Source organism: Eubalaena glacialis, chromosome 4 (assembly GCF_028564815.1).
Source record: "Eubalaena glacialis isolate mEubGla1 chromosome 4, mEubGla1.1.hap2.+ XY, whole genome shotgun sequence".
Lineage (NCBI taxonomy): Eukaryota > Metazoa > Chordata > Mammalia > Artiodactyla > Balaenidae > Eubalaena > Eubalaena glacialis.
In genome coordinates, this window is record NC_083719.1 from 170,939,208 (window position 1) to 170,966,004 (window position 26,797).

The 26,797-nt window shown below is 50.8% G+C and overlaps 1 protein-coding gene and 1 pseudogene across 1 annotated transcript in view; one reads left to right on the forward strand and one right to left on the reverse strand.

The window, feature by feature from the left end:
• Positions 1-297: 297 nt before the first annotated feature.
• Positions 298-3,118, forward strand: LOC133090643 (thimet oligopeptidase-like; annotated as a pseudogene).
• Positions 3,119-12,865: 9,747 nt separating this feature from the next.
• The window catches only part of LOC133090238 (cytochrome P450 4F2-like), a 96,237-nt gene continuing 82,305 nt past the window's right edge, over positions 12,866-26,797 (reverse strand). Inside the window, 9 exon segments of the mRNA XM_061188578.1 lie at positions 12,866-12,999; positions 13,248-13,314; positions 14,371-14,641; positions 15,428-15,549; positions 17,167-17,294; positions 17,382-17,435; positions 18,516-18,592; positions 19,687-19,751; positions 21,719-21,917. Of these exon segments, the coding sequence (XP_061044561.1) occupies positions 12,866-12,999; positions 13,248-13,314; positions 14,371-14,641; positions 15,428-15,549; positions 17,167-17,294; positions 17,382-17,435; positions 18,516-18,592; positions 19,687-19,751; positions 21,719-21,917 (1,117 nt within the window).

The following is a 26,797-nucleotide window of genomic DNA, read 5'->3' on the forward strand; positions in this document are numbered from 1 at the left end:
CGGGGAGGCTCCTGGGTGGCTCCTGGAGAGCCTGGTCACATTTCTTCCTGCCCTTGGCCTTAGACCTCATCACGGTTCACGGCGTTTCTGGTTCCAAAAGGACCTGTGTTCATAAAGACCACGTGTTAGGACAGCACCAAAGTGTCTAGAAATCCGGGCCAGGAGGAGGAGGGAGGGGGATTGGCTGTGCCCGCCAGTGGCCTGAGAGCCCTGCCCGCCCGCAGAGACCTGGCCCGGGGCCCGTGGGGAGGGCGTGGCCCACGGTCCCCAGCGCTGGCCGTCTCTGGGTTCCAGGAGAACTGCGCGATCCTCGGGGAGCTGGTAAGGCTGCAGGCTCAGAAGTCTCGCCTGCTGGGGTTCAGCACGCGTGCCGACTCCGTGCTGGAGATGAACATGGCCAAGACCAGCCAGGTGGTGGCCACTTTCCTAGGTAACCCCGCCTCCCCGAGTCCCAGTGGGGACAGGGGTCAGGTGGACCTTGACTGGACGTGGTGCTGCCTGAGACCCCACTGTGTCAGCCCTTGGGGGTCGCCTTCCCCAGCCCTTCATTCTGCCTCGAGGGGCGTGGGGTGGGGGGCGGCTGGGAGGCTGCCACAGGGACATAGCCGAGCCTCTCCCCTCCGCCCGCAGATGAGCTGGCCCAGAAGCTGAAGCCCCTCGGGGAGCAGGAGCGGCCGTGATCCTGGAGCTAAAGAAGGCCGAGTGCCAGAGGCGGGGCCTGCACTTTGACGGGCCCATCAACGCCTGGGACCTGCACTACTACATGAACCACGGGGAGGAGACGCGCTACCATGTGGACCAGTACCTGCTCAGAGTCTTTCCCCATGCAGGTGGTCACGCGCGGGCGGCTGGGCATCTCCCAGGAGCTGCTGGGGCTGACCTTCGACCTGGAGGAGGGCGCCAACATGTGTCACGAAGATGTGAGGCTCTACACGGTCCGGGACGCAGCCGCGGGCAAGGTCATCCATCGGCAAGTTCTACCTGGACCTCTACCTCGGTGCATGCGTGGGGGAACCTGTCAGCCGTGGGCCGGGGCTCCTCTGTGGAAGCGGGGCCTCACCCGCGTCCCTCCCCAGGGAAGGGAAGTCCAGGCACATGGCCTGCTTTGGCCTGCAGCCGGGCTGCCTGCAGCAGGATGGGAGGCGCGAGATTGCCATCAAGGCCATGGTGGCCAACTTCACCAAGCCTACACCCAACCCGCCATCCCTGTTGCAGCATGATGAGCTGGAGACCTACTTCCATGAGTTCTGCCAAGCCATGCACCAGCTCCGCTCCCAGGTGGGTGCGGCCGCGGGGCTGCAGGCAGGGGGCGGGGAAGGCCCGGGCTCTCCCGTGGTCCTCAGGCAGGCCCTCGCCACGGGATTCTTCCGCTGATGTCACCCCGCACGTGGTGATGCCCTCGGTGTCAGTTTCCATCATCAAACCCCACGCACTGGGCGCGTAAACAACGGAAGTGGATGTCCTCGAGACTCTGGAGGCTGGAAGCCGCAGATCAAGGAGTCAGGACTGGTTCCCTGCATGTTAAATACATGTATTCAAGAGTTGCCTTTAAAAAGACAAACGACAAGAAAGGCACGTTGCCTGCGACTCTGGTGACAGCCGGTGATGAGAACCAGAGGGTAGGCTCTGGGGCCGGGAGCGCCGCGCCCTGTGAAGCCCTGGCGCTGCTGCCAGTCTCGGTGGGGCACGGGCAGCGCCGTCCCCCAGGAGCTGCTGGACAAGCTCATGAAGTCCCGGCTGGCCAACCCCGGTGCGGCCAGGCCGAGGGAAAGAAAAGGGGCTCCCGGACCGCCGGCTGGAAAGTGCGGCCTGGACACAGTGCAAGCCCCCCGTCTCCTTCCTCCCGCCCTCCAGGCCTCTTCAACCTGTGCCAGATCGTCCTGGCCAAGGTGGACCAGGCCCTGCACACGCAGACACCCTCGGACCCGGCCCAGGAGAATGCCCGCCTCTGCCAGGAGATCCTCAGGGTCCCAGCCACGCCACATAGCCAAGCGCGCGCCGGGCCCACCTTAGCGGTCGGTTGGCGGCTACTGCCCAGGTCAAGAGGATCCTCTGGTGGTGTGTGAAGGGGGACCGACTGACGGGCTCTGGCCGAGGCCCGCTGACCTCTGGCCTCTTCCTGCCTGGGTTCCTGGGCTGGTCCCTCCAGCTGTGGCCCGCGGAGTCCGAGGGTGGGGTGGGCGTATCTGCACGTGCTTTCTGGAGAGCCTGGAAGAGGCAGGAGAGGGCTTCATAACTCGGACGGAACGCGTCGACGAGGTTTGCCTGTGCGTGTGTCGGTGCAGAGACGCAGTTCACTCCCTCGTGAGCGCTTTCACCCGCGCTCTCCCCCTGCTGGAGGGCAAGCCCTGACTCATCCCTCGGAGCCTCGGGCAGCTGTCCTTGTAAGAGGCTTAGGGGTGAACCCTCGTGAGCTTCAGCAGAAAGTCGGCAAAGATTGATTTGTGTCCCTCCACTGAGTTGCCCGCAAGGTCCCCGTTTTCTAGAAGTGTTGGGCCAATCCTCCCTCTAGTGGCAGGGGACTCAGACAGGGCTGCTTTGAGGCCCCCGCTCTGGGGAAGGGGCACGGAGCGGCCAGGGGGCCGGGCAGGAGCCTCTCCGCGTGTGTCCCAGGGACCCACCTGCCTGCGACCTTCGGCCACCTGGCAGGAAGCTATGACGCCCAGTCCTATGGCTACCTGTGCAGCGAGGTGTACTCCGCGGACACGTTCCACACACGTTTCAAGCAGGAGGGCGTCCTGAGTGGCAAGGTGAGAGGCCGGCCTGCCGTGCAGACCACCACGGAGGTCCTTGGCCTGGGCCTAGATGCTTGTGCCGCCCGCCTGGGCCTGCCAGGCTCTGAGGGCCCTGCCCTGGACCCCCTGCTCCCCTGCCCTTTGTTGAGTCACAGCAGAGGTGGCCACACCCACACCCTCAGTGAAGGGGGTGCTCCACCCTCCTGCAGCCCCGCCCCCTCTCCTCAGGTTGCCATGGACTACAGAAGCTGCATTCTGAGGCAGGGGGCTCCCAGGATGCCAAGGGCATGGTGAAGCTCTTCCTGGGTTGCGACCCCACGCAGGACGCCTTCCTCCTGAGCAAAGGGCTGCAGGTTGAGGGCTGCAAGCCGCCGGCCTGCTGACGGCACGAGGTTTTGCCCACCCAGGCGGGCCGGGTGCCTTAGCGCCCCGTCGGGGCGGGGGAGGGGCCGCGTGTCCTCCCAGCCCCTGCGTCCCCGGCGGCCGGCCTAGGCCAAAAGTCTCCACCTGGAAGTGTCTGGAGAGCCTGGCATCAAGGCTCCCCCTTGTTGCACTAATGCAATCCCTTCCTGGGGAGCTTTCCTGGTAACAAAACGGTTCTTTGAAAACGCAGCCATTAATAAAAAGACTCTACTCCTGGTCTCTGCCTGCCGTCCCTTCCACCACAGGAGTGGCATGGGGGCCATCACAATGGGGGGAGTTCTGACCTTGGTCGGGGATCAGTCCTGGGGCCGTGGTGACGCGTCTGGGTCACTGGGAGACGGCCGAGCTGTGGGGTGAGTTCAGACGGGGATGGTGCCCTGCACCCCGGCCGGGCAGGCTCTCCAGTGAGGGGGTGTCAGTTTCCTGCCGGCCTCTCGCCCGTCACTGCTTGGCATCTCGGGGGCTGTGATTGGCTGGAGCTGGTTCTGGCGGTGGGCACAGCTGCGGGAAGCCCGGCTGTGGCTGTCCCTGTCCCCGTGTCCTGTCCTCCTGCTCACGGCCGGCCGGCTGGCTCCCTCTGGTCATCGGCAGCTGCTGAAGTCTGGACCACAGCAAGGGACCGCCTTCCTGGGTCCTAGCGATTCTTCCCAAAGGCCTTAGGGATGTGTTTTGGTGGCAGTAGGAATTCAGAGAGGGTGCTGCACCACTGGAGCGGTAGGGTGGCTCTGGACCGTCCCGTGTGTCCTTCCCTGGCCTTTGAGCTCCTCGGGAGCCCTGCCTCTGGCCCTTCGCCCCCACAAAGGACGCCAGGCAGCGGAGCGAAGGCGCGGGCGGTGCCCCGACCTTCTCCCCGTGGCCCAGGCGGGCAGGCCGTGCCACGCTCTGTCCTCCCCTCAGCCTGCCCGCCCGTTCTCACCCGCCCTAGGCCAGTCGGTTGTGGACCAGGCTGTGGTGCCTGCCCTTCTGCAGACCCGGCTCAGCTCCCTGCACCCACTTCTGTGCCTTCTGTGTTCTGGGCTGGTCGCAGGCCCAGAGCCGGTGGGCAGGCACCCCGTGGCCGGGAGGGCTGTCCGTGTGAATTCCCTGGGGCTTGAAAAGGAGCACAGCCGGCCTTCCATCAGGCACCTCTCGATGGATATGGAAGGGGCGTGTCGGGGCCTGGGGGCTGCTCGTCTTCCTGTGCACCGAGCCCCCAGATGGTCCCCGTGCAAGATCCAGGTGTGGCGTTGGCACCCCAGCCGTGTGCCAGGCAGTCCGTGGCGGGCGCCACAGGCCTCGGGCTGGTGGGCCACAGGGTTCCCGAGCGGCAGGTCAGGACTGAGAGGGTGAGGCTTTTCCCTGGGTCCAGGGCCCAGGCTGACACCGGCTGGAGGCCCCTCTGCTCACCGCCCGCACCCCCCAGCCCCTGCCCTCACGTGAGCCACCAGGGCTGAGCTCAGGTGTTGGATGCCCAGGCTCCCCGGCAGCCCAGCCCGTTCCCAGTCCTCCGTGGTCACTGAAGGACTTGGAAGCAGGTTGCCCCACAGAGACTGCTGTTCTCCGAGCCCTGGGCAGGGGGCAGGGAGGACGGGCACAGGGCCCTGCAGGGGTGTGGTCGCCGGGGCAGCCGGAGCAGCTCCACACAGTAAGTAAGAACATCTCACCAAAAACAGTGCGTTTCTCCAGCCGTCCTGGGAGCTGAGCTCAGGTCCTGGGGCAGGAAGGGGCAGCAGTGCAGCTGTTAGCTGTCACTGGGGGTCGAGTGTGGCCCGGTGCCACCTCTTAGTTCCTCCCCCGTCCCCTTCCGGGGTTGCGACCGGACCCCTGCCAATCGGGTTCTCACTCCTCCCCGTCCCCTACGCCTGCTCCATGAAGGTGGAAGGAACACATTTTTAAAAAGGTTGGAGCCTGGGCTTCCCTGGTGGCGCAGTGGTTAAGAATCCGCCTGCCAATGCAGGGGACAAGGGTTCAAGCCCTGGTCCGGGAAGTTCCCACACGCCGCGGAGCAATGAAGCCCGTGCGCCACAACTACTGAGCCTGCGCTCTTGAGCCCAAAAGCCACAACTACTGAGTCCTCGTGCCCCAACTACTGAAACCCGCGCGCCTAGAGCCCGTGCTCCGCAACAAGAGAAGCCACCGCAATGAGAAGCCCACGCACCGCAACGAGGAGTAGCCCCCGCTCACCGCAACTGGAGAAAGCACGCACGCAGCAAGGAAGACCCAACGCAGCCAAAAATAAATAAATGAAATAAATAAATAAATTTTTAAAAATCATATTAAATACCTATTAATGAGATTTTTAAAAATAGTCAGTCAGTTAGTTAGTTAGTCAGTTAATTGTGCCGGGTCTTAGTTGCCACGGGCCAGCTCCTTAGTTGTGGTAATGAGATATTTTATATTCTTTTTTGTTCCTGAACAAAGGCCTCAGAATCCAGTATCTATTTGATAATGCTCACAGCATAGCTCAGCACGGAATAGCCACATCGTTTTTCTTTGGCTGCTATGTACCAAACAGCCTTTTGTACTGTTTTACCAAATGCGTGTATTTAATACCTGTTTTAAAAAACATAGTGAGATCTCAAAACTTTAAATTGACTAAAGTAAGATTCTCTCTGTAGTATTTGACCAACACCACCTGATAACATCGGTGTGGTGCACTGAGCCTTACTCTAGCACATCGGGATAAACCCTGTTTCGACAAGTGTTCATCCTCCAAGTCCCCAAGGCCTCTCACACACTGCCAGTGAAACTGCTTCCTGCTTGGGAAAGAGTGCCCCAGTTCGTTTCTTTAGAAGCTTGAAGGCTATGTAAGCCCTCCAAAAGGTTAGAGGGCAAAGAACAACTCTAAAACTGGCACATTTGTTTAAAAAAAAAGACGTGTCAATATTACAAGAGCCAGCTTGCTTTCACTTGTGACACGTTTTCTTAGGAGGCAAGGGATGTGGCCATGTGACTTGGACAAGCTGTTTCCCTCTGTCTCAGTGTCCCACCTGTGAGTGGGTAGTCTGACTAAACTTAATTACAGACATCTGAATAAGGATCATGAACAGTGGCATCTAATTTCCAAAATAAAAACAGGAGAATGAGTATGTCTTTTACAACCGGACGTCAAGTCTACCTCAAAGATATTGGTAGCCTTGAGTCCATTGCTTCTCACTGAGTGCAATTGTGCCTCCCAGAGGACATCTGGGAAAGTCTGAAGGTGATTTTGGTTGTCACAACTGGGAGGAGAGAGAGGGAATGTTACGGGCACCTAGTGAGTAGAGGTCGGGGCCTTGCTAAACACTCTACGATGCACAGGACTCACACACCACAGCAAAGGTTTATCTGGCCCCAAAAGTCAATGCCTTGGTTGAGAAACCCTGCTTTAGAGCAAACCACGGATACTCATCTTTAGCAGGTAACAGGGCATTTACTACCCACCTATAAACCTACAGACTTCCCGACTTACACAGCTAATCCTGTGGCAGGAATGAAATAGATAGCGTGTGACCATCTGGTATTATCTAGGTTTGCCCCTCAAGTCACATGGGACAGTGCTAGAGACTGACATTTTCTATATTGGAGGTCTTTGGCAAGCCACCAGTTTTCTAACCTAAAAAGTCTAAGCAGCATTATTACAATACACATAATTACATGACAATTCTGCTTTTATAGAGAAATTAGATGTGGGAAAGGAGCTTATCTGACATCAGAAGCAAATGCTTTGAACACATCACATCTGCTGGTTCGACTGTCAAATCTTGACAGCTGGAGACGTAGGAAGGTAGACAGGAGAGAACAGACCAAAGTTATGGGCCTGCTGAGTCCTCGGGTCTAACCATAATACACTTTGTACTGCCCTGAGTCCAGGGATGTGTTCTAACACCTTCTCATCGAAAGACAAAGGAGAAGCCACAATGAGACGGTAGGAGGGGCGCAATCATAGTAAAATCAAATCCCATATCTGGTGGGTGGGTGACTCACAGACTGGCGAACACTTATACCACAGAAGTCCACCCACTGGAGTGAAGGTTCTGAGCCCCACGTCAGGCTTCCCAACCTGGGGGTCTGGCAACGGGAGGAGGAATTCATAGAGAATCAGACTTTGAAGCCTAGTGGGAATTGATTGCAGGACTTCGACAGGACTGGGGGAAACAGAGACCCCACTCTTGGAGGGCGCACACAAAATAGTGTGCGCATCGGGACCCGGGGGAAGGAGCAGTGACCCCGGGGGAGACTGAACCAGACCTACCTGCTAGTGTTGGAAGGTCTCCGGCAGAGGCGGGGCGTGGCTCTGTTTCACCGTGGGGACAAGGACACTGGCAGCAGAAGTTCTGGGAAGTACTCCTTGGCGTGAGCCCTCCCAGAGTCTGTCATTAGCCCCACCAAAGAGCTCAGGTAGGCTCCAGTGTTGGGTTGCCTCAGGCAAAACAACCAACAGGGAGGGAACCCAGCCCCACCCATCAACAGTCAAGTGGATTAAAGTTTTACTGAGCTCTGACCACCACAGCAACAGTCAGCTCTACCCACCATCAGAGCCTCCCATCAAGCCTCTTAGATAGCCTCAACCACCAGAGGGCAGACAGCAGAAGCAAGAACAACTATAATCCTGCAGCCTGTGGAACAAAAACCACATTCACAGAAAGACAGACAAGATGAAAAGGCAGAGGGCTACATATCAGATGAAGGAACAAGAAAAAACCCCAGAAAAACAACTAAATGAAGTGGAGATAGGCAACCTTCCAGAAAAAGAATTCAGAATAATGATAGTGAAGATGATCCAGGACCTCGGAATAAGAATGGAGGCAAAGATCAAGAAGATGCAAGAAATGTTTAACAAAGACCTAGAAGAATTAAAGAACAAACAAACAGAGATGAATAATACAATAACTGAAATGAAAACTACACTAGAAGGAATCAATAGCAGAATAACTGAGGCAGAAGAACGGATAAGTGACCTGGAAGACAGAATGGTGGAATTCACTGCTGTGGAACAGACTAAAGAAAAAAGAATGAAAAGAAATGAAGACAGCGTAAGAGACCTCTGGGACAACATTAAACGCAACAACATTCGCATTATAGGGGTCCCTGAAGGAGAAGAGAGAGAGAAAGGACTGGAGAAAATATTTGAAGAGATTATAGTCGAAAACTTCCCTAACATGGGAAAGGAAATAGCCACCCAAATCCAGGAAGCACAGTGAGTCCCATACAGGATAAACCCAAGGAGAAACACGCCGAGACACACAGTTATCAAATTGGCAAAAATTAAAGACAAAGAAAAATTATTGAAAGCAGCAAGGGAAAAACGACAAATAACATACAAGGGAACTCCCATAAGGTTAACAGCTGATTTCTCAGCAGAAACTCTACAAGCCAGAAGGGAGTGGCATGATATACTTAAAGTGATGAAAGGGAAGAACCTACAACCAAGATTACTCTACCCGGCAAGGATCTCATTCAGATTGGATGGAGAAATCAAAAGCTTTACAGACAAGCAAAAGCTAAGAGAATTCAGCACCACCAAACCAGCTCTACAACAAATGCTAAAGGAACTTCTCTAAGTGGGAAACACAAGAGAAGAAAAGGACCTACAAAAACAAACCCAAAACAATTAAGAAAATGGTCATAGGAACATACATATCGATAATTACCTTAAACGTGAATGGATTAAATGCTCCAACCAAAAGACACAGGCTTGCTGAATGGATACAAAGACAAGACCCATATATATGCTGTCTACAAGAGACCCACTTCAGACCTAGGGACACATACAGACTGAAAGTGAGGGGATGGAAAAAGATATTCCAGGCAAATGGAAATCAAAAGAAAGCTGGAATAGCTATACTCATATCAGATAAAATAGACTTTAAAATAAAGAAGGTTACAAGAGATAAGGATGGACACTACATAATGATCAAGGGATCAATCCAAGAAGAAGATATAACAATTATAAATATATATGCACCCAACATAGGAGCACCTCAATACATAAGGCAACTGCTAACAGCTATAAAAGAGGAAATCGACAGTAACATAATAATAGTGGGGGACTTTAACACCTCACTTACACCAATGGACAGATCATCCAAAATGAAAATAAATAAGGAAACAGAAGCTTTAAATGACACAATAGACCAGATAGATTTAATTGATATTTATAGGACATTCCATCCAAAAACAGCAGATTACACGTTCTTCTCCAGTGCGCACGGAACACTCTCCAGGATAGATCACATCTTGGGTCACAAATCAAGCCTCAGTAAATTTAAGGAAATTGAAATCATATCAAACATCTTTTCTGACCACAGCGCTATGAGAGTAGAAATCAATTACAGGGAAAGAACGTAAAAAACACAAACACATGGAGGCTAAACAATACGTTACTAAATAACCAAGAGATCACTGAAGAAATCAGGGGGAAATCAAAAAATACCTAGAGACAAATGACAATGAACACACGACGATCCAAAACCTTTGGGATGCAGCAAAAGCAGTTCTAAGAGGGAAGTTTATAGCTATACAAGCCTACCTAAAGAAACAAGAAAAATCTCAAGTAAACAATCTAACCTTACACCTAAAGCAACTAGAGAAAGAAGAACAAACAAAACCCAAAGTTAGCAGAAGGAAAGAAATCATAAAGATCAGAGCAGAAATAAATGAAATAGAAACGAAGAAAACAATAGCAAAGATCAATAAAACTAAAAGCTGGTTCTTTGAGAAGATAAACAAAATTGATAAGCCATTAGCGAGACTTATCAAGAAAATGAGGGAGAGGACTCAAATCAATAAAATTAGAAATGAAAAAGGAGAAGTTACAACAGACACTGCAGAAATACAAAGCATCCTAAGAGACTACTACCAGCAACTCTATGCGAATAAAATGGACAACCTGGAAGAAATGGACAAATTCTTAGAAATGCACAACCTTCCGAGATCGAACCAGGAAGAAATAGAAAATATGAACAGACCAATCACAAGCACTGAAATGGAAACTGTGATTAAAAATCTTCCAACAAACAAAAGCCCAGGACCAGATGGCTTCACAGGCGAATTCTATCAAACATTTAAAGAAAAGCTAACACCTATCCTTCCCAAACTCTTCCAAAATATAGCAGAGGAAGGAACACTCCCAAACTCATTCTACGAGGCTACCATCACTCTGATACCAAAACCAGAAAAAAATGTCACAAAGAAAGAAAACTACAGGCCAATATCACTGATGAACATAGATGCAAAAATCGTCCACAAAATACTAACAAACAGAATCCAACAGCACATTAAAAGGATCATACACCATGATCAAGTGGGGTTTATCCCAGGAATGCAAGGATTCTTCAATATAAGCAAATCAATCAATGTGATAAACCATATTAACAAATTGAAGGAGAAAAACCATATGATCATCTCAATAGATGCAGAGAAAGCTTTTGACAAAATTCAACACCCATTTATGATAAAAACCCTCCAGAAAGTAGGCATAGAGGGAACTTTCCTCAACATAATAAAGGCCACATATGACAAACCCACAGCCAACATCGTCCTCAATGGTGAAAAACTGAAACAATTTCCACTAAGATCAGGAACAAGAAAAGGTGCCCACTCTCACCACTATTATTCAACATAGTTTTGGAAGTCCTAGCCACGGCAATCAGAGAAGAAAAAGAAATAAAAGGAATCCAAATCAGAAAAGAAGAAGTAAAGCTGTCACTGTTCGCAGATGACATGATACTATACATAGAGAATCCTAAAGATGCTACCGGAAAACTACTAGAGCTAATCAATGAATTTGGTAAAGTAGCAGGATACAACATTAATGCCCAGAAATCTCTTGCATTCCTATACACTAATGATGAAAAATCTGAAAGTGAAATTAAGAAAACACTCCCATTTACCATTGCAACAAAAAGAATAAAATATCTAGGAATAAACCTACCTAAGGAGACATACAGGTCTTTTGTCTCATTAGGTAGGTTTATTCCTAGACCTGTATGCAGAAAATTATAAGACACTGATGAAAGAAATTAAAGATGATACAAATAGATGGAGAGATATACCATGTTCTTGGATTGGAAGAATCAACATTGTGAAAATGACTCTACTACCCAAAGCAATCTACAGATTCAATGTATTCCCTATGAAACTACCACTGGCATTTTTCACAGAACTAGAACAAAAAATTTCACAATTTGTATGGAAACACAAAAGACCCCGAATAGCCAAAGCAATCTTGAGAAAGAAAAATGGAGCTGGAGGAATCAGGCTCCCTGACTTCAGACTATACTACAAAGCTACAGTAATCAAGACAGTATGGTACTGGCACAAAAACAGAAATATAGATCAATGGAACAGGATAGAAAGCCCAGAGATAAACCCACACACATATGGTCACCTTATCTTTGATAAAGGACTCAAGAATATACAGTGGAGAAAAGACAACCTCTTCAATAAGTGGTGCTGGGAAAACTGGACAGGTACATGTAAAAGAATGAAATTAGAACATTCCCTAACACCATACACAAAAATAAACTCAAAATGGATTAAAGACCTCAATGTAAGGCCAGATACTATCAAACTCTTTGAGGAAAACATAGGCAGAACACTCTATGACATAAATCACAGCAAGATCCTTTTTGACCCACCTCCTAGAGAAATGGAAATAAAATAAAAATAAGCAAATGGGACCTAATGAAACCTAGTCAAAGCTTTTAGGACTGTGGAGTGATGAGGTTGAATCACTCATCACTTTAGGGGTGAGATGGCGAATGACCGTGAGAATCCAGGAGGGGTCCTAGGGATTATGAGGATCCTAAGCTTCCTCTACCCATTATCGGTCAAACTACTCAAGTGTACATAGTACCCAGCAGATGAGAGTGAATAAAAATACTTTATCCTGAGATTCTTGACTCACCTGATTACCTGGGCATGGGCAGAGATTCTCCCCCACTGGTGTGAGGTCTTGTGAAGCCTGCCACCCACTGTGCCTGCTCCATCACCAGCATTCCATTCAACTCAGAGAAAAGTTACTCAAACTTCTAAACTTCCATTTCTTCATCTACAAGCTCGGTGTAATAACAGACTTTAGCTGCCAGGGTGGTTCTGGTGATTAATTGTGTTCATATGAACACAATATATGCCACTTACTATGCCATCAGAAAATCTGTGTGTTATTATAGGACATTCAACCCCAGGCTTGAGAGTTTGGACTCTGGACAATAGGAGAATTTTTGCCATTGAACTCTTGTAAGACAAGAGACATATATTGAGTCACTACTGTGTGTCCAGCACTGTTATAGGCCCTGGGGACACAGAGGTAAATCACGTCCAGTCCCACATGCATAATCCAGCAGCCAAAGCACGATGTGAAAGGCTGTGATGGAGACATCTGCTGGTCACTAAGGGAAAATGTGGAGGAAGAAATGTTCACCCAGGGAGTGAAGATGTTTGAAAACGTGATTTCAGAGAGAAAAGTAAGAGACTGGAGGGGAAGTTCACTTACTGAATATGTGCTAAGTGGCAATATCTGCCCTCACACATTGTTGCTAATTATCTCAGAAATCCAGGTTTCTGTCCCAAAAGCCTGCAACTTTGTCCTGCTACCCATGCTGAGTACTACATCCTGCCTCAGAGCTCTGCTCCTCTTCCCACTAAGCAATAATGACAGAACCCACAAAAAGATTTTCTCTCTTCCCCAGCCAGGGAGCAGAGCCAATGAGAGGAGCTCAGAAAAAGACCAGGAGGACTTGCACTCACCATTCAATCTCCTTAGGCTCGCGGTCCCTGAGGAGCTCTTGCGCCTCCTGCTGGCAGCGTTCCTGGTAATCTTGGTGCTTTACAAGGTTGTACAGGATCCAGGAGAGGCCACTGGCTGTGGTGTCATGGCCTGAAGAGCATCCAGAAAGGCTTGGATATCTGGGCTACTTCAGCACCAGAGGGTGGACAGCACCTTCACAGTAAGGCCCATGGGGAGGATGGGGAGGGATGGGGTGGTCCACGGTCCACACACCAAGTCCCTGGGATGGAGAGACACATGCCCCCTCTGTAGTCCCACACTGGGACCCTCATGCCCCCTCTGTAGTCCCACACTGGGACCCTCATGCCCCCTCTGTAGTCCCACACTGGGACCCTCACCCTCAAACATGAAGGTGTCAGCTTCAGCTCGGATATCTTCGTCTGACAATCCCTTCCCATCTTCATCCTGGAGAGAAAGCAAGATCCGCAGAATCACACTAGCTCTGAGGGCCCCTGAGCCTAAACTGAGAAAATCTCTGAACCTCCATCATCCATCCAGAACCCCAAGCCCACCCTGAAATCCTAGACTTCCCTCTGTCACCAGAGGCCCCACCCCATAGGTCTCCTCCTTGATCTCCTCGTCTCCTGTGTTTTCCCTGGTGAAAGGAATCAATGATCCATAAATATTTTCATGTTTCTTCATGATGAGGAATTTCTGAGAAAACAGTTGCTGGCAACCTGGGTTACGGGATGATTGAATGGCAACTTGCCTTGGAAGCTAGAGACTGAGCATTGCCCCAAAGCCATTTGCTCACATGCTAGGATAGTAAATCCAGAGATTCTTTATGTCTCCTGGAGATAAGGAATGGGTTATAAACCTATAGAACCTATAGACTTTGCCTTCTCACCAAAGAGGATTTGTTTAAGCTCCAGAACAATCTCTCTCTCCTCTTCTCTTCTCTTCTCTTCCCTTCCCTTCTCTGCTCTCTCCATATCTCTATCCCTATCCCTATCCCTATTATCCATACAGAAGAATGGGCAGATATATCAGCTGTCCTATATAAGTTTCAAATTTCAATATCTGGAAGTAATTCTCCTGTGATGCAACCATGGCTGCATGGACAGGTAAAAGCAGCATGGAGCCCTCAAAAGAATTTGGGAATGGGGAAAAAGAGCTAAATTCTATTCTGGCTACTGTTACTGCTGTGAGAAATAAATGCTCTGCTCTGATCCAGGGTTCTGTATATATACAACAACAACAACAACAACAACACACACACACACACACACGTAGACTAACTTATTAACTCGGAAGTCGAGTAAAATCTCAGGCCTTCACAGTTTCAGACTCAGCAATCCCCTGCAGGGGGATTCCACACAGTCATCTCTAAAACTTATCCCTGACCCATCCCTCCCTCAAGCACCTCACATGGCTCCCCAGTACCCTCTGCATCCCATCCAAGCTCTTTGATCAAATCGAGGTCCATTCTAATACTTCTACTCAGATACCAGAGGAGCCTACCTTGGTCAGCAGGAGCACATCAATGAAGTCCAAGGTCTTGGCCTTAGCCTTGGCCTTGAGGAAGTCATCAATGCCCTGACTGGGGAGGGTACGCCGCCGCTCCTGGATAACAGCATCTGTGAAGTCGTGAACCAGGTGGCAGGCCCTGCGGAAGCACCGCCCATCGGGGGTGAGGCAGTACAGGAGGTCTACGTGCAGGAAGATCTGCTGGTGCCGCTTTGCCACTAGGGCACTGAGCTCCAAGATGGCAGCAATATATTCACTGGGCTTCCTGCAGGATGAGAGCATGAAGGAAGCCAACAACATAAAACACCTGAAGCCCAGAAGCCGGGAGCTACCTCCCTCCAGGAAACTGAGGCTCCAAGAACAGATGGCCCACAGATACAGTGTGGGGAGGAGCCAGGACATGAGACTCTCCAGACTCTTCTCTCCTACATCCCATCTCTGTGAGCTGCCTCCATGCCCCAGGCACCCAGAGCACAACTTAGATATTATGCTTCTCCCCTCTGTCTCTCACCCAGTATCTGTCCCTTCTCCTTCCCAAAACTGTCCACATGGCTCAGAACTTATCCTCTGCTAGCTGGTCAATGGCCCAGCCCCTTCTCTATTCTCCTTACATCCAATGTCAACACCATCCACTGTCTACATTACGGTCATTCTTCTCTTGAGTCAGATGTCCAAGCTTAGCTTTGACCACGACCGTCATCTGATCAAACACCTTCCATGGCTCCCTGGAAACCTCAGAATAAAGTTCATATCTTCTTTGTCTGGCTTCAGAATGTCCTTAAGATATAACCCTGCCCACTCCTCCAAACTTATTTCCAAGGTGTTTCCTCATGGTTGCACACACTTTGATCGTTCTAGGCTCCTGGCCTTTATCAAACAGTTCTACCTACCTGAAATGATCACTCCTCTTTCCCTTTCCCTGTCCTTCAATATCGAGCTTTGACCCACCTCCTCCAGGAAGGCTCTTCTGATAGCCCTGGTCAGTCCTCCTTCCCCCATCTACTCCCTTGGATCTATGGCTCATGTACCCAGGCCCTGGGCCAAGACTCACTCCTGGCAATTGCTGTCGAAACTGAAGACGCATTCCTGCAGACTGTCCAGGGTCACGAGGCTGATGTGTTCAAACACGTCCAGATGGGTGTGGCCCTCCGTGACTAAGCGCTGCCACTTGGCCTGGACAGAGAAGGGGACAGGGTTAGGACTGGGAATTGCCTCCTCTGAGCCCCTACCCAATCCCAACCACCTGATGGGCTCCCCCAGACCCTGCCTCTTGGCCCCAGGCAGCCATCCCCAGGGAAGACCAGGCTTGGGTAGGAGTAAAAGTTGTTACTGTTAGGACGTGAAGTCCCCATGGCTCGGAGTTAGGAGATTTGGGTTTTTGATCTTGGCTCTTCCTTCTACACTCTGTGTATCCTCGGTAAAGTTAATGAATAAAGTAAGTGCACAACAAATGTTAGCTTTCATCATCATCATTTTTATAAACTGATTAAGAAAATATCCCCTATATTGAGAGAGGTTGTCTTCCATGCACCCTGAGCACCCCTGCCCTTTAATGCTGGTATGCCAAAAAAAATTGCAAGACTCCTATGTTCTTTACCTGGGCCATTTCTCAGAGTTGTATTTGTAGAAAACAACCTTGAGGAGTGAGGTTATGTCTCCCCCTGGACAAATATCAAGCTCGCTTCTAATAACTATAAAAGTCACAGAGTCCCTAAACCTATACTCCTCCCCGCTATAATACAACATACTACATGACTGGCATCTATAGAAGCCCACCTGTGTCATCCACATGGGATTTGGTGACTTGGAGGAAGAATGCAAACCAACAAGAAGCACAGGCTCTTTGTTGTGCTGAGGGTAATAAACTGTCCTTGGTTTCTGACCCAGGAGTCTCATGTCTTCTGGCCAAATCCATGAAACAGTAACAAGCTCACTTGCAGCTCCCAAATATGAAAAAAAAATCCCAACCTTCACAAAATCCTGACCTCCAGTACTTCACTTCCATATGTTTATATCCAAACCCTTTGCAATGTGATTTTTCAGCAGCTTCTATTAGGAGGTGGAGCCTATTTCACCATCCTTTGATTCTGAGCTGGCCTTGGACCTGCTTTGGCCAATACCTTGGTGAAAATGATAAGGTGATCATCCCAAACCTAGACCCCAAAGGGCATTGCAGCTTCCTGTCAGTCTGTTGGAACCCTGCTCCTGCCATGTAAACAAGCCTGAGATGTCTTTTGGAGGGAGAGAATTGCACGAAAGAATGTCCAGTTGTCCCAGCTGAGGCCATCCTAGATCAACCTGCAGTCAGCCAAGCCGCAAACATGTGAGAGGACTGATTCCAGCACAGCAAATCTTCCTATCTGACCCACAGCTGATCACAGATACATGAGTGGCCCCATCTACATCCAGAAGAACTAGCCAACTGACTCACAGACTTCTCAATATTAAACCCTCATTTTTTTTTGAAGTGATATGTTACTCCAGATGACTACTACACAATATTCATCATCATCATAAACCGTGTCTCAAGATTCCAAGGCTTTTCGGAGGGAAACAGAAAATAACACACTCTGAGCACCTACTATGTGCCAGGGCTCCATTATGTTATCTTGATCACCCTGTCAAGCAGGGATCATACTATCCTCATTTTACAGCTGAGGAAACTGAGGCTCAGAAAGGAAGAACAATGGCCCCAAAGACACCTAGCACTGTGAGAATTCCAGACAAGAAATCTCTGAGTCCCCGTTGTCCACAAGACTCCAGCTGGGACCCCGAGTTCAAGATACTCACATGCATGATGTCTGCACTCTTGGTGAAAATCTTCATATAGGGCTTCAGGATGTTGAAGTTGAAGGCGGGTGTCAGCATGTGACGGTGCCTGTTCCACTTATCACCAGCACTCAGCAGGAGCCCATCCCCTAGCCGAGGCAGCCACGGGGAGTGGGCAAGGGCAGCACCTTCCTCTGGGCCCCCAAGGTTATCCCCAATCCCGATCAGTTACTCACCCAGCCAGGGCATCAGAAAGTCATAGAAGACCACGTCCTTGGGTGCGATGGCAGCTGACATGAATGAGGACCATCAGGGGCCAGGGAGAGTGGGAGCGGAGGGACTTTTGGTGGGAGGTGGAGGCTCCCAGCCAGGAATCTGCATTCCCCCTCCAAGCCCAGCATAGCAGGAATGGGGCCAAGAGCACAGGAAACTGGGAGGAGGGGGGAAGGGGGGGAACAGGCCAGGATGCAGCACAGAATACAGTAAAGGCAGAGCCCATAGACACAACTCTATATGCTTAGACACACCCCAACATGATACAACATGCCCCAACATGCCTTGGCATGGCTCCTACGTGGTCCAGCCTGTTCTGAACACACAGGCATAGCCCAGCACTTTACAAAACATCTGTACAGAGACTTAGGACACCATATCTGCCCCAGCACTCTCACCTCTCCTGAACATCTGACAGGGCCCCATGTGTTAACATGTCCTGACAAGGCCCCGACATGCATGGCACAACCTGACATAACACAACAGCTCTGCCAGGGACCTGAAGACAATCTGACATGACCGCTATGTGCCCCAGGCAGGCTCCAGACAGGACTCAAATTCACTGATTTCACAGATGTGAACCAGGTGTGACCCAGATACACCCCCAAGACCTGCATCAGACACGACTCACATAAGGTCTCAGGCATTTCTCAGAGTGATCCTGAGTCCCAGACCTCAGACAAACCTCAAATGTGGCCCAGATGTGACCAGCAGGAGAACCAGACAATCTCTAATGACATCTCGGAGAAGAATCAGACAGACCCTGACATGCCTCAAATATCCTTGGCCACAGCTGAGCCCCAGGCATGACTGAGACCATCTCTGAGCTCAGGTGTAAACATATACCCGGTGTCACCTGTTATAACATACACCAGCTGTAACCAGAATCCAGGTAGAAATATAAACGTGACCAGACGTGGCCATGCAGCGGACATTGCACAGACATGACCGCAGGTCAGGCAGGTGGGAGTCCAGGTGACAGAGAGGCAGTGGCATCTCTGTCACAGCCCTCTCTGTCTGCACCCTGGTCACCTGTCCACCTGGAGGCAACACAGAGACCATGGCAGTGGGCAAGCTGTGGCCAGGGAGGTGTCCACCTGGAGCAAAGAGCACAGGCTTGATGCAGGTGGGGTGGAAGATGCAGGTGACCACATGCCAGGGCCCCACCCACCAGCAGCACACATCCCATAGGTGCTGGCCTGGCCCTGTGTGTACAGGAGACCTTCCTCCGAGCTCTGAATCTGGACAGGAACAAAAAGGACCCAATTCACACTCTTCCAGGCTGCCAGAGGGAAGGACCTGCAGGACAGTGATCCACACCTGAACCCATGAATCACCTCCAGCAGCTGCTTGTCTGTCCTCAGCCTCCTCCTGGGCTCCCTCCCCACACCCTCTATACATGACAACTGGGATCCCCTGTTTACCAGGATAGAAATGGTCTTTCCCTGTTTGGATCCCAAACACCATGTTCACCTGACTTCTCTTCCATCCTCACTTTCCAGACAAAGAAACTGAGGCTCTGAATGATGAAGTCACTTGCCCATAGTCTCCCAGATGGTAAATCTGAGACACCAGCCCAGGTCTGTCTGAATCCAGGGCCTGAGTTCGTAACCATCAAACTACTCTGAGGCCCAAAACAATAGCTCAGAAGGCCCTATGCCTGCCAAGACTGGGCACTCAGAATCTCAGCAACACAGGAATCAGTTCTATGATACAGGTGAAGGAATTTAAAGGGAATCCTGTAACTTTTCCTGGAAATGTAAATGAGCTCACTATTCCATGGAGCTAGAGCTTCTGGGTTTCATCTTTACCAAGATGAGAGTGAAGCCATCACAGATGAACACAGAACTAAAGGAGGAAGACAGATTTCTGATGACATTGTTTGAGACCTGGATCCAGCTGTGCCTGAAGACAACCCTCCTTGGACTTAACAGTCAATTGATTCCCTTTCTTTGCTTAGATCATACAGGGTGGTGTTTCTACCACTAACACCACTAACATCTGAAAGAGACCTCAGTAGCCAGAGACAGCCAGGGACCTTCCCAGTGTCACCAAGCATTCTGGTGTCAAAACCAAGGTTTCTGTCAGGTGTTGCCTGTTCCCCTGCTTGCCTGGTCTGTCTGCAGACAGGAGGGACAACGGGCAAGGGAAGGGACTCAGGGTTGGGTGGAGTCTCCTCTGGGAGATTCCTGGGGACTGGAGAAGGAGGACACTGAACTAGAAGTGGTTGAGCTATAGGATAGTGTAAAAGAAACTGACCCACCAGAGAGGTGAATGTCATGGAAATAGCAGCCCAGATCCTGCACCAGCTACAAGTCTTCATTGCTCTGGGCCTGGGGATGGGTGGGACTGAGGGCAGGCCTGGCAGGGGGCCTGGGATGCTATGGATTCCCACTGCACCACTTTACCCTCTGCTTTAAAAAATGTCTGCTCATCGTTCCAGACCCAGTTCCAGCAACTCCTCCAGGAAGCTTTCCAGGATGCCCCAGCAGAAAACCTTGCTTCTCTTCTGGGTTGCCACAGCCCCTCTCCCTCTGGCCAATTCCTGACCACACCAGGTCAGGGATCTCTCTGTCCAGATCTGTGTCCTCAAGATTGTTGGGGGGGGGAGTCCTTCACCCAGGACACCAGGGTGAGGTGCAGACGGCCGTGAGAGGAGGAAGGAGACAGTGAGATGGGGGCTGGTGAATACTTGAAGGAAAGAGGAAGATGCCTGAGAAAGAAGAGGGGAGGAAGGGCCGGGGTCCTGTAGGGGCCACATAGAAGCTTGGCAGGGAGGGGTTCATTGCACTCAGATGTGCCTCTGCACCCACCACCACAAGCTCTGCATGGGTACCTGAGGCACTGGTGACAGACCGGATCAAGTCAGGGTGGCAGAAAATGACCAAGGAGGTGATGGGCCCCAACCAGATCTTAAATCCCTGGGAGTGGTTGGCCACAAGCAGAGTGAAGTCTCTCAAGCCCTGCTCCATTGGGGGGACCTTCAAGCAAGGCAAGAGCCATCAGTCCCCAGAAGGAACTGCTGCAGTGGACAGTGTGTGGGATTCTGCACAGATGGAGGGAATCTCTGCTTCCTCCTGCTCCTTCTCTCTGGGGGCAGGAGGGACCTGGAGCCTCTTCAAGTCCCCAGAGTGTATCCCAGGGCACAGGGAGAAGACGCTCTCTCTGCCCACCAGGAAGGTGACCTTGGCTTGAGAAGACACATTTATCTCATCCTGGGAGTGGTCCCAGCCCCAGGGGTGGCCACAAGAGGAGATCCCCATGGAGGAGGTTTGTGGGTAGCAAGGTGGCCTCAGAATTGTCCCTGGGTTTTGGTCCCACATACGTTCATATTCTGTCCCACATAGCCTCTGGTTCCTTGCATGTTAAATGGTTTCCAGACCTGGGAACTTCCAGCCCTGGCTGACCCCAGGGGACAGCTTTGGACTCTGCCCATCAATCAGGAGAGCAACTCTGGACAGGAGGAGTTGGACACCCATTCCTTTGACCTTGACTCAGGGAAGTGACAGCAAGTTCATCACCTCGGTCACCAAACATTTATTTTTCATGCCTACTGTGTGCCAGAACTGGACTGGGCACTGTAGTGTCTGCTCCCCTGAACTGTCATCAGATTGGAAAGATGGTTAATAAGTAATTGGACAATTAACTATTTAATTAATCATGAGCAGGGCCAAGTCAAAAGTCAAGGTCTGGGGCACAAGTTGGGTGGGTGAGTGGGGGTGTGGTCTAAGAAGATTTCAGAAAGAAGAAGTGAGGGCCAACTATATCCAGACTGGGTGAGGGGCCCATTGGGACATCTTGGGGGAAGGGAGGGGAGTAAGATAAGAGGAGGGGTCCCAGGAAGGGGAGGGTGTGGGGACCTGTGCCCTTGTAGGTTGGGGTGGGGTGGTGATAGCTATTTCCTGTGGGGAAGCTGTAGCCCAGAATGAAAAAACACAAGGAAGTGAGCCACATGCAGAGTAGACCCTGGACAGTGCCCTTGAGGAGGCCTCAAGGCCAGCATGGAGACTGAAAGGCCAGGGGACGAGGCTCTGTGCAGTCCAGCATAATGTGGGGTGCACTAATGTGTGGAAGACAGGCAGGAAATGGACCCCAAAGCAGGCTAGGGGTAGAAGGACAGGATGTGGGAAAGGTCTTGATGGCAGAGCAGAGGAATGAATGAGCACAGAAAGAGGGGCTCCTCGGCCTCCCTGGCTTCTCTTCTGTCCTGGACTCCACTCCAGCCCTTGAGCCCCATTCCTGACCCTGCAGGAAGTCCATCCACCCTGATTCCCCAACCCATCCTGCTGCCCACACTCACCAGGCCCAGGTGACCCAAGAACCAGCTGCGTATTGGGGGCTGCGGGAAACATTGGAGGTGGCGAGAATTGCTGTAGCAGGTGTAGGTCCAGGCCAGGACGCGGGCCAGTAGCAAGGAAGCCCCGACCAGCAGCAGGAGCAGCCATGGGGAGGCTACCAAGGACCCAAGTCCCAGCCAGGAGAGGCTCAGCTGCAGCATCCTGTGGGGCGGACGCAGTGGAGGGTGAGCTCCTGAGGATGAAGGAAGGGGCGATGATGGTGAGCTGTGAGGCAGAGACAAACAGAGGGACAGGAACAAGGGAGAGAGGGGCAGGGATGGTGAGTGCTGGGGACAGGGCCAGAAGGGCTCAGAGAGGGGAGGGAGACCCAGAGAAATCCAGAGGAAGACGGAGAGACAGAGACAGAAAGACACACACTACCAGTGGATAACTAAACACATACACACACAGTGTGTGTGTGTGTGTGTGTGTGTCTGTGTGTGTCTCTGTGTGTGTTTACTTACCACTGGTATCCATTCATTTCCCAGGCCAGCTCATTCCCTGGAACCACTGCCTTGGGCAGTGGCCTTCCCCACCTGAGGCTATGACCCCCAGCCCCTTGACCCGCAGCTTGGCACCTTCTGTCAAGAGCCGCTTATCCCATACAACTTCCTCTGCCCTCCTCCTGGGAGGTCTTTTTCCCTGGCTCGACCTCTGAACTAGGGGAGGCTGGGCTTAGCTGAGTCAGCCAATTCCCACAGCCTCTTTACCTCCTCCCCACCTGGCAGCTGTCCAAATAGATGGTGAGAGGAAGGGAGCTAGACTGTTACTGAGAGAGGACTGTAAACCAGCTCAGGGTCACAGTGTGGAAATTGGATCCTCAGGGCTCAGCACCTCCCATGTTAACAAGTTAGGAGGTGGGCAAAGGTGACTCTGGACCCCAAGTTCACAGCCAGCCCTGCCCTTCCAAGGCCAGGGTACGGCAGGTAAAAGCGTGAACATTCAGGTGCCAGGTGAGCAAGGCAAACATCTCCGGTGCTCATTTCCACATGTGGGCCAGGAGAACGTCATACACCATTTCTTGGCATAGAATCAAGAAAAGCTCAGAACCATGAAGCCTCTGGCCTCTGGGGCACACAACCTGGCAGGAGTTCAAGCCCTGCCTCCAAGCAACCAAAAGCCTGGATTGAGACATGACTGCTGGGAGCAGAAACAGAGAATCCAGCCTGGCTGGGGGTTACCTGCATCAGCTTCAGGGGATAAAGGGTCCAATCGGAAGAGGGCACCTGGAGACATGAGGGGTAAGGCTGTGAGGGGCTGAGAGAACAGGGTCCACACAGGGAAGAGCAGAGCTGGGAGACCCTGAGTGGGCAACCTCACTATGACTGTGGGCTGTCCCGACCCTCTCTGGGCTCAGTCTTCCTGTCTGGGAAATGGGACCTCAGATGAAATCCTGAGAGGTGGACAGCGGAGGATTGCATGGAAAGATGGGAAGAATCAGGAGCCTCAAAAAAGATGGAGTGAAGGAAAAGGGCTGGCAACTGGTATTCTTGATATTGTATGCCAGTACTCCACATAAAGTAAACCTACTCTGTGCAGACACCTGTATGTAAAGAGGGCCTACTGTGTGCTGGGTACCTCAGAAAAACATGCCCCCAGTGTGTCAGAAACTCTACATAAATTGTGCCTACTATGTTCCAGGTATGCTACAGAAAGTGCATCTACTGTGTGCCAAGTACTCTGCATAAATCTTGTCTACTTTATGCCAGATGTTCTACATAAAGCACACCTACTATGTGCCAGGAACTCTATGTAAAGCATACCTACCATGTGTTGGGTACTCTATGTAAAACACACCTACTGTGTGCTGGATTCTCTATGTAAAGTATGCCTACTCTGTGCCAGGTGCCCTACATAAAGCACACCTACTGTGTGTCAGGTACTCTACATAAAGTAAGCCTACTCTGTGAGATGTACTTTACATAAAGCATGCCTACTACATGCCAGGTCCTCTACATAAAGTGTAACTACTATACATTGGGTACTCTACACAAATCCTGTCTCCTGTATCACAGGTGTTCAACATAAAGCATGCCTACTGAGTGCCCAACGTACTACACAAAGAGCATCTACTATGACCTGGGTGCTACATGAAGCATTTCTACTGTGTGCCAGATATTGTACATAAAATACTCTGTGTGCCGGGTGCTCTACATAAAGTAATCGACTGTGTGCCAGATGCTCTGCCAGCAAGATAATATATCACCCTCCCCTCAGTGCTCTGGGCCAGAACCCTGGGATCAGGCAGAGAGACGCAAGTGATAGCAAGAGGGAAGATACCTATTTAACAGAAGAGCAAACAGAAGCTCAAAGAGGGCAAACCTCTAATCTAAGTTGCAGAGCTGGAAGGTACCCAGGTCTGTCATACCACCAAGCCTAAGCCTTTTCCCTCTGTCAAGCTGCTCCACCCCCAACCATAAGGGACAATGCCCCATTAATCCAGGGACATTTATAATGGTGGAATCTCAGGCAATATGGTGACCCCAGTGGGGAGATACCTTGAGGTCCTTGTACCATCACATGGATCATCTTCCCACAACCAGGATGCACCACCCAATGGATCTAGAGCTCCCTTCCTGGCCCTCTCTGGATCCTGTCCAGAACTGCCCTGTGGGGTGGTCTCAGGTGACAGAGGACTTGAAGGTTGGGGCTCCTGGCAGAGCTACTGAGCAGGAGAGTGGGGGAAGGACAGTCTTCCTGACACTGGTAGGATGCTGGGGAGACCCCGAAACTCCTTCCACCTCGACACTGGCTGGGGGATTCAGGTGGAGGATCCTAAAGCCCTCAGTGGGGTGGGGTGCACCCTCCCCCCAGAATCTCGTCCCCCTTCATAGGGGTAGACTTTGCCTCCTGGCAGGTCCATTCACATCAGGGTCAGGCAGGCAAGGCCAGAATATAATAAATCAGGCAGAGTCCTGGGACACAGAGGAGAAAGAGCCCCAGTGCCCAGAGAGGTTCAGCTCACTGCAGACCTACTGTGTGCCAGGAATAGGCAGGCAGCCTAGATCAGGAACGGCAGCCACCACACCAGCATTTGCCAACATAAGTCACTAAGCTGTTTTAAGTCTTTAAAGTATATGAACCTTTTTTTTTTTTTTCATTTTACAGATGAGAAACTGAGACTGAAAACTACACGAGTGAATCGCCCAAAGTCACACAAGTGATGGAAACAGGCTGTGCCCCAGACTTCACATTGGGTACCCTGAACCATGAAGCTCTCCTCCTTTCATATCTGTAAATGGGCATTTCATTAGCACCACCTCCCAAGATGGTGGGAATCATTAAAAGAGACAATGCATGTAAAACACATAGGACAGAGGAAGGGCTCAATAAATGCAAGTCATTGTTATTGTTGTTGTTGTTGTCGTTGTTGATATAATCATGCAACAGCCCTGCAAGATCTATTTCATGAGCCCATTTTTACAGAAGAAGAGCCGGAGATTCAGAGAGGTGAAGCAACTTGCTCCAGCCTCCCAGCAAATTAGGTAAATATGACAGTACAGGTGACAGCAAAGCCTGGCACATAGTACATGCTCATTAAATATCTGGGGAAGAGAGAAAGGTTTGCAGCATGGGGTTTTAAGGTTCTGGTGCTAAAATTGTGGTCCTCAAACCTCCACCATCCCACCATCTGTATCACCTGACAGTTTGCAGTAAATGCAGAATCTCACATCCTCACCCAAAATACTGACTCAGAATCGCATCTAAATACATCTGCAGGGGAACTGTGTGCACTTCTTCAAGTTTTAGGAAGTGTTGCTTTAAGACTCCTGAGTCTGGATTCTGCAACGGAGGCAGGGAGCACAATGCCTTCACCCCTCTAATTCTCAGAGGGTTTTTTCGGTTATAAAATAAGGAGAAAAATCTATACCTTCCAGAGCTGTTCATACAACCATGATTACTGATCATTTATTATGTACTGGACACTATTTTAGGCACTAGGAATGCAGTAGCGAGCACTGCAGACCTCTTCCTGCTGTCAAGGGGCTTACATCTTGTGACGAGATGGATGGTGATCGATAAATAATCGATGACTTGTCAGACAGTGGTGAGTTATGTGCCTGGAGAACATCTACCTTAGTCCAAGGGTCAGGGTGGGCAGAGACGTGAATGAGGAGGGAGAGTCTCCAAGAGCAGACACTGGGTGGAACACCCAGCCTACACAGAAAGGCAAGTTGTTTTTGTTCCTTTGACACTCGGGCTAACATGCGAGATCATGCAATTGCTCCTTGGGAAGGCCAAAGTGGCCAGCAAATTCTGGCCCCATATGGAAGCTATAAGCGGGTTTGGAGCTTTCACTAACTGTGACCAGGTACTCAAACCCTAGCAGGTCTCTGCAGCCATTACTAGGGCAGGGTCTATCGCCTGGCTCCTCTGATTCCTAGATCAGGGGGTAGTGATAGGGACAGAGTAGGATAGTTGCACAGCTAGTTTAGAAATTCTACTAGCGGAAGACAGATAGAGAAGGACTTCGGGAGATCACCATAAGCTAGACACCAACCAGGAAATGCCCAGAACATCTGGCAGCTAAACAACAAGCATAACATTTTAAAACTAAACAGACTTACTTAGGTCACTAATCTATATGATTAGGAACGAGGTGTACCACAGAACAATGGTTAGGAGACTGCATTCGGCCTTGTGAGGTCTGCAAGACAATGGACCCTGAAAAACTGCTTTCTTGCACGTAGCTTACATAGGAATATGGGGGAAAGGTGAAAGAAACTAGGGGAAAGGTGACATTATACTGAAACCTGAGATGACTCACCATAAATTTGTATATGTTGCCACCCCTCTGCTCATTTACATAGCTCTATGACAGTCCCAGTTGGGCCATATAGGGTCAAAAACTCCCCCACCCGATATGTAGGAGGAGTTAATGATGAAAGCTTGATGTCTACTCAAAAAATGAGGAAGAAGGTGGTCTTCTCCCCCTCCCCACTTTTCTTTCATTTATGAAAATAAAGCCTACTTAGTTGTTGGGACAGAGCCCTACTGCCTGCCCGCTTGTATCTCTCACAATCGTCCTATTCTAATAAACT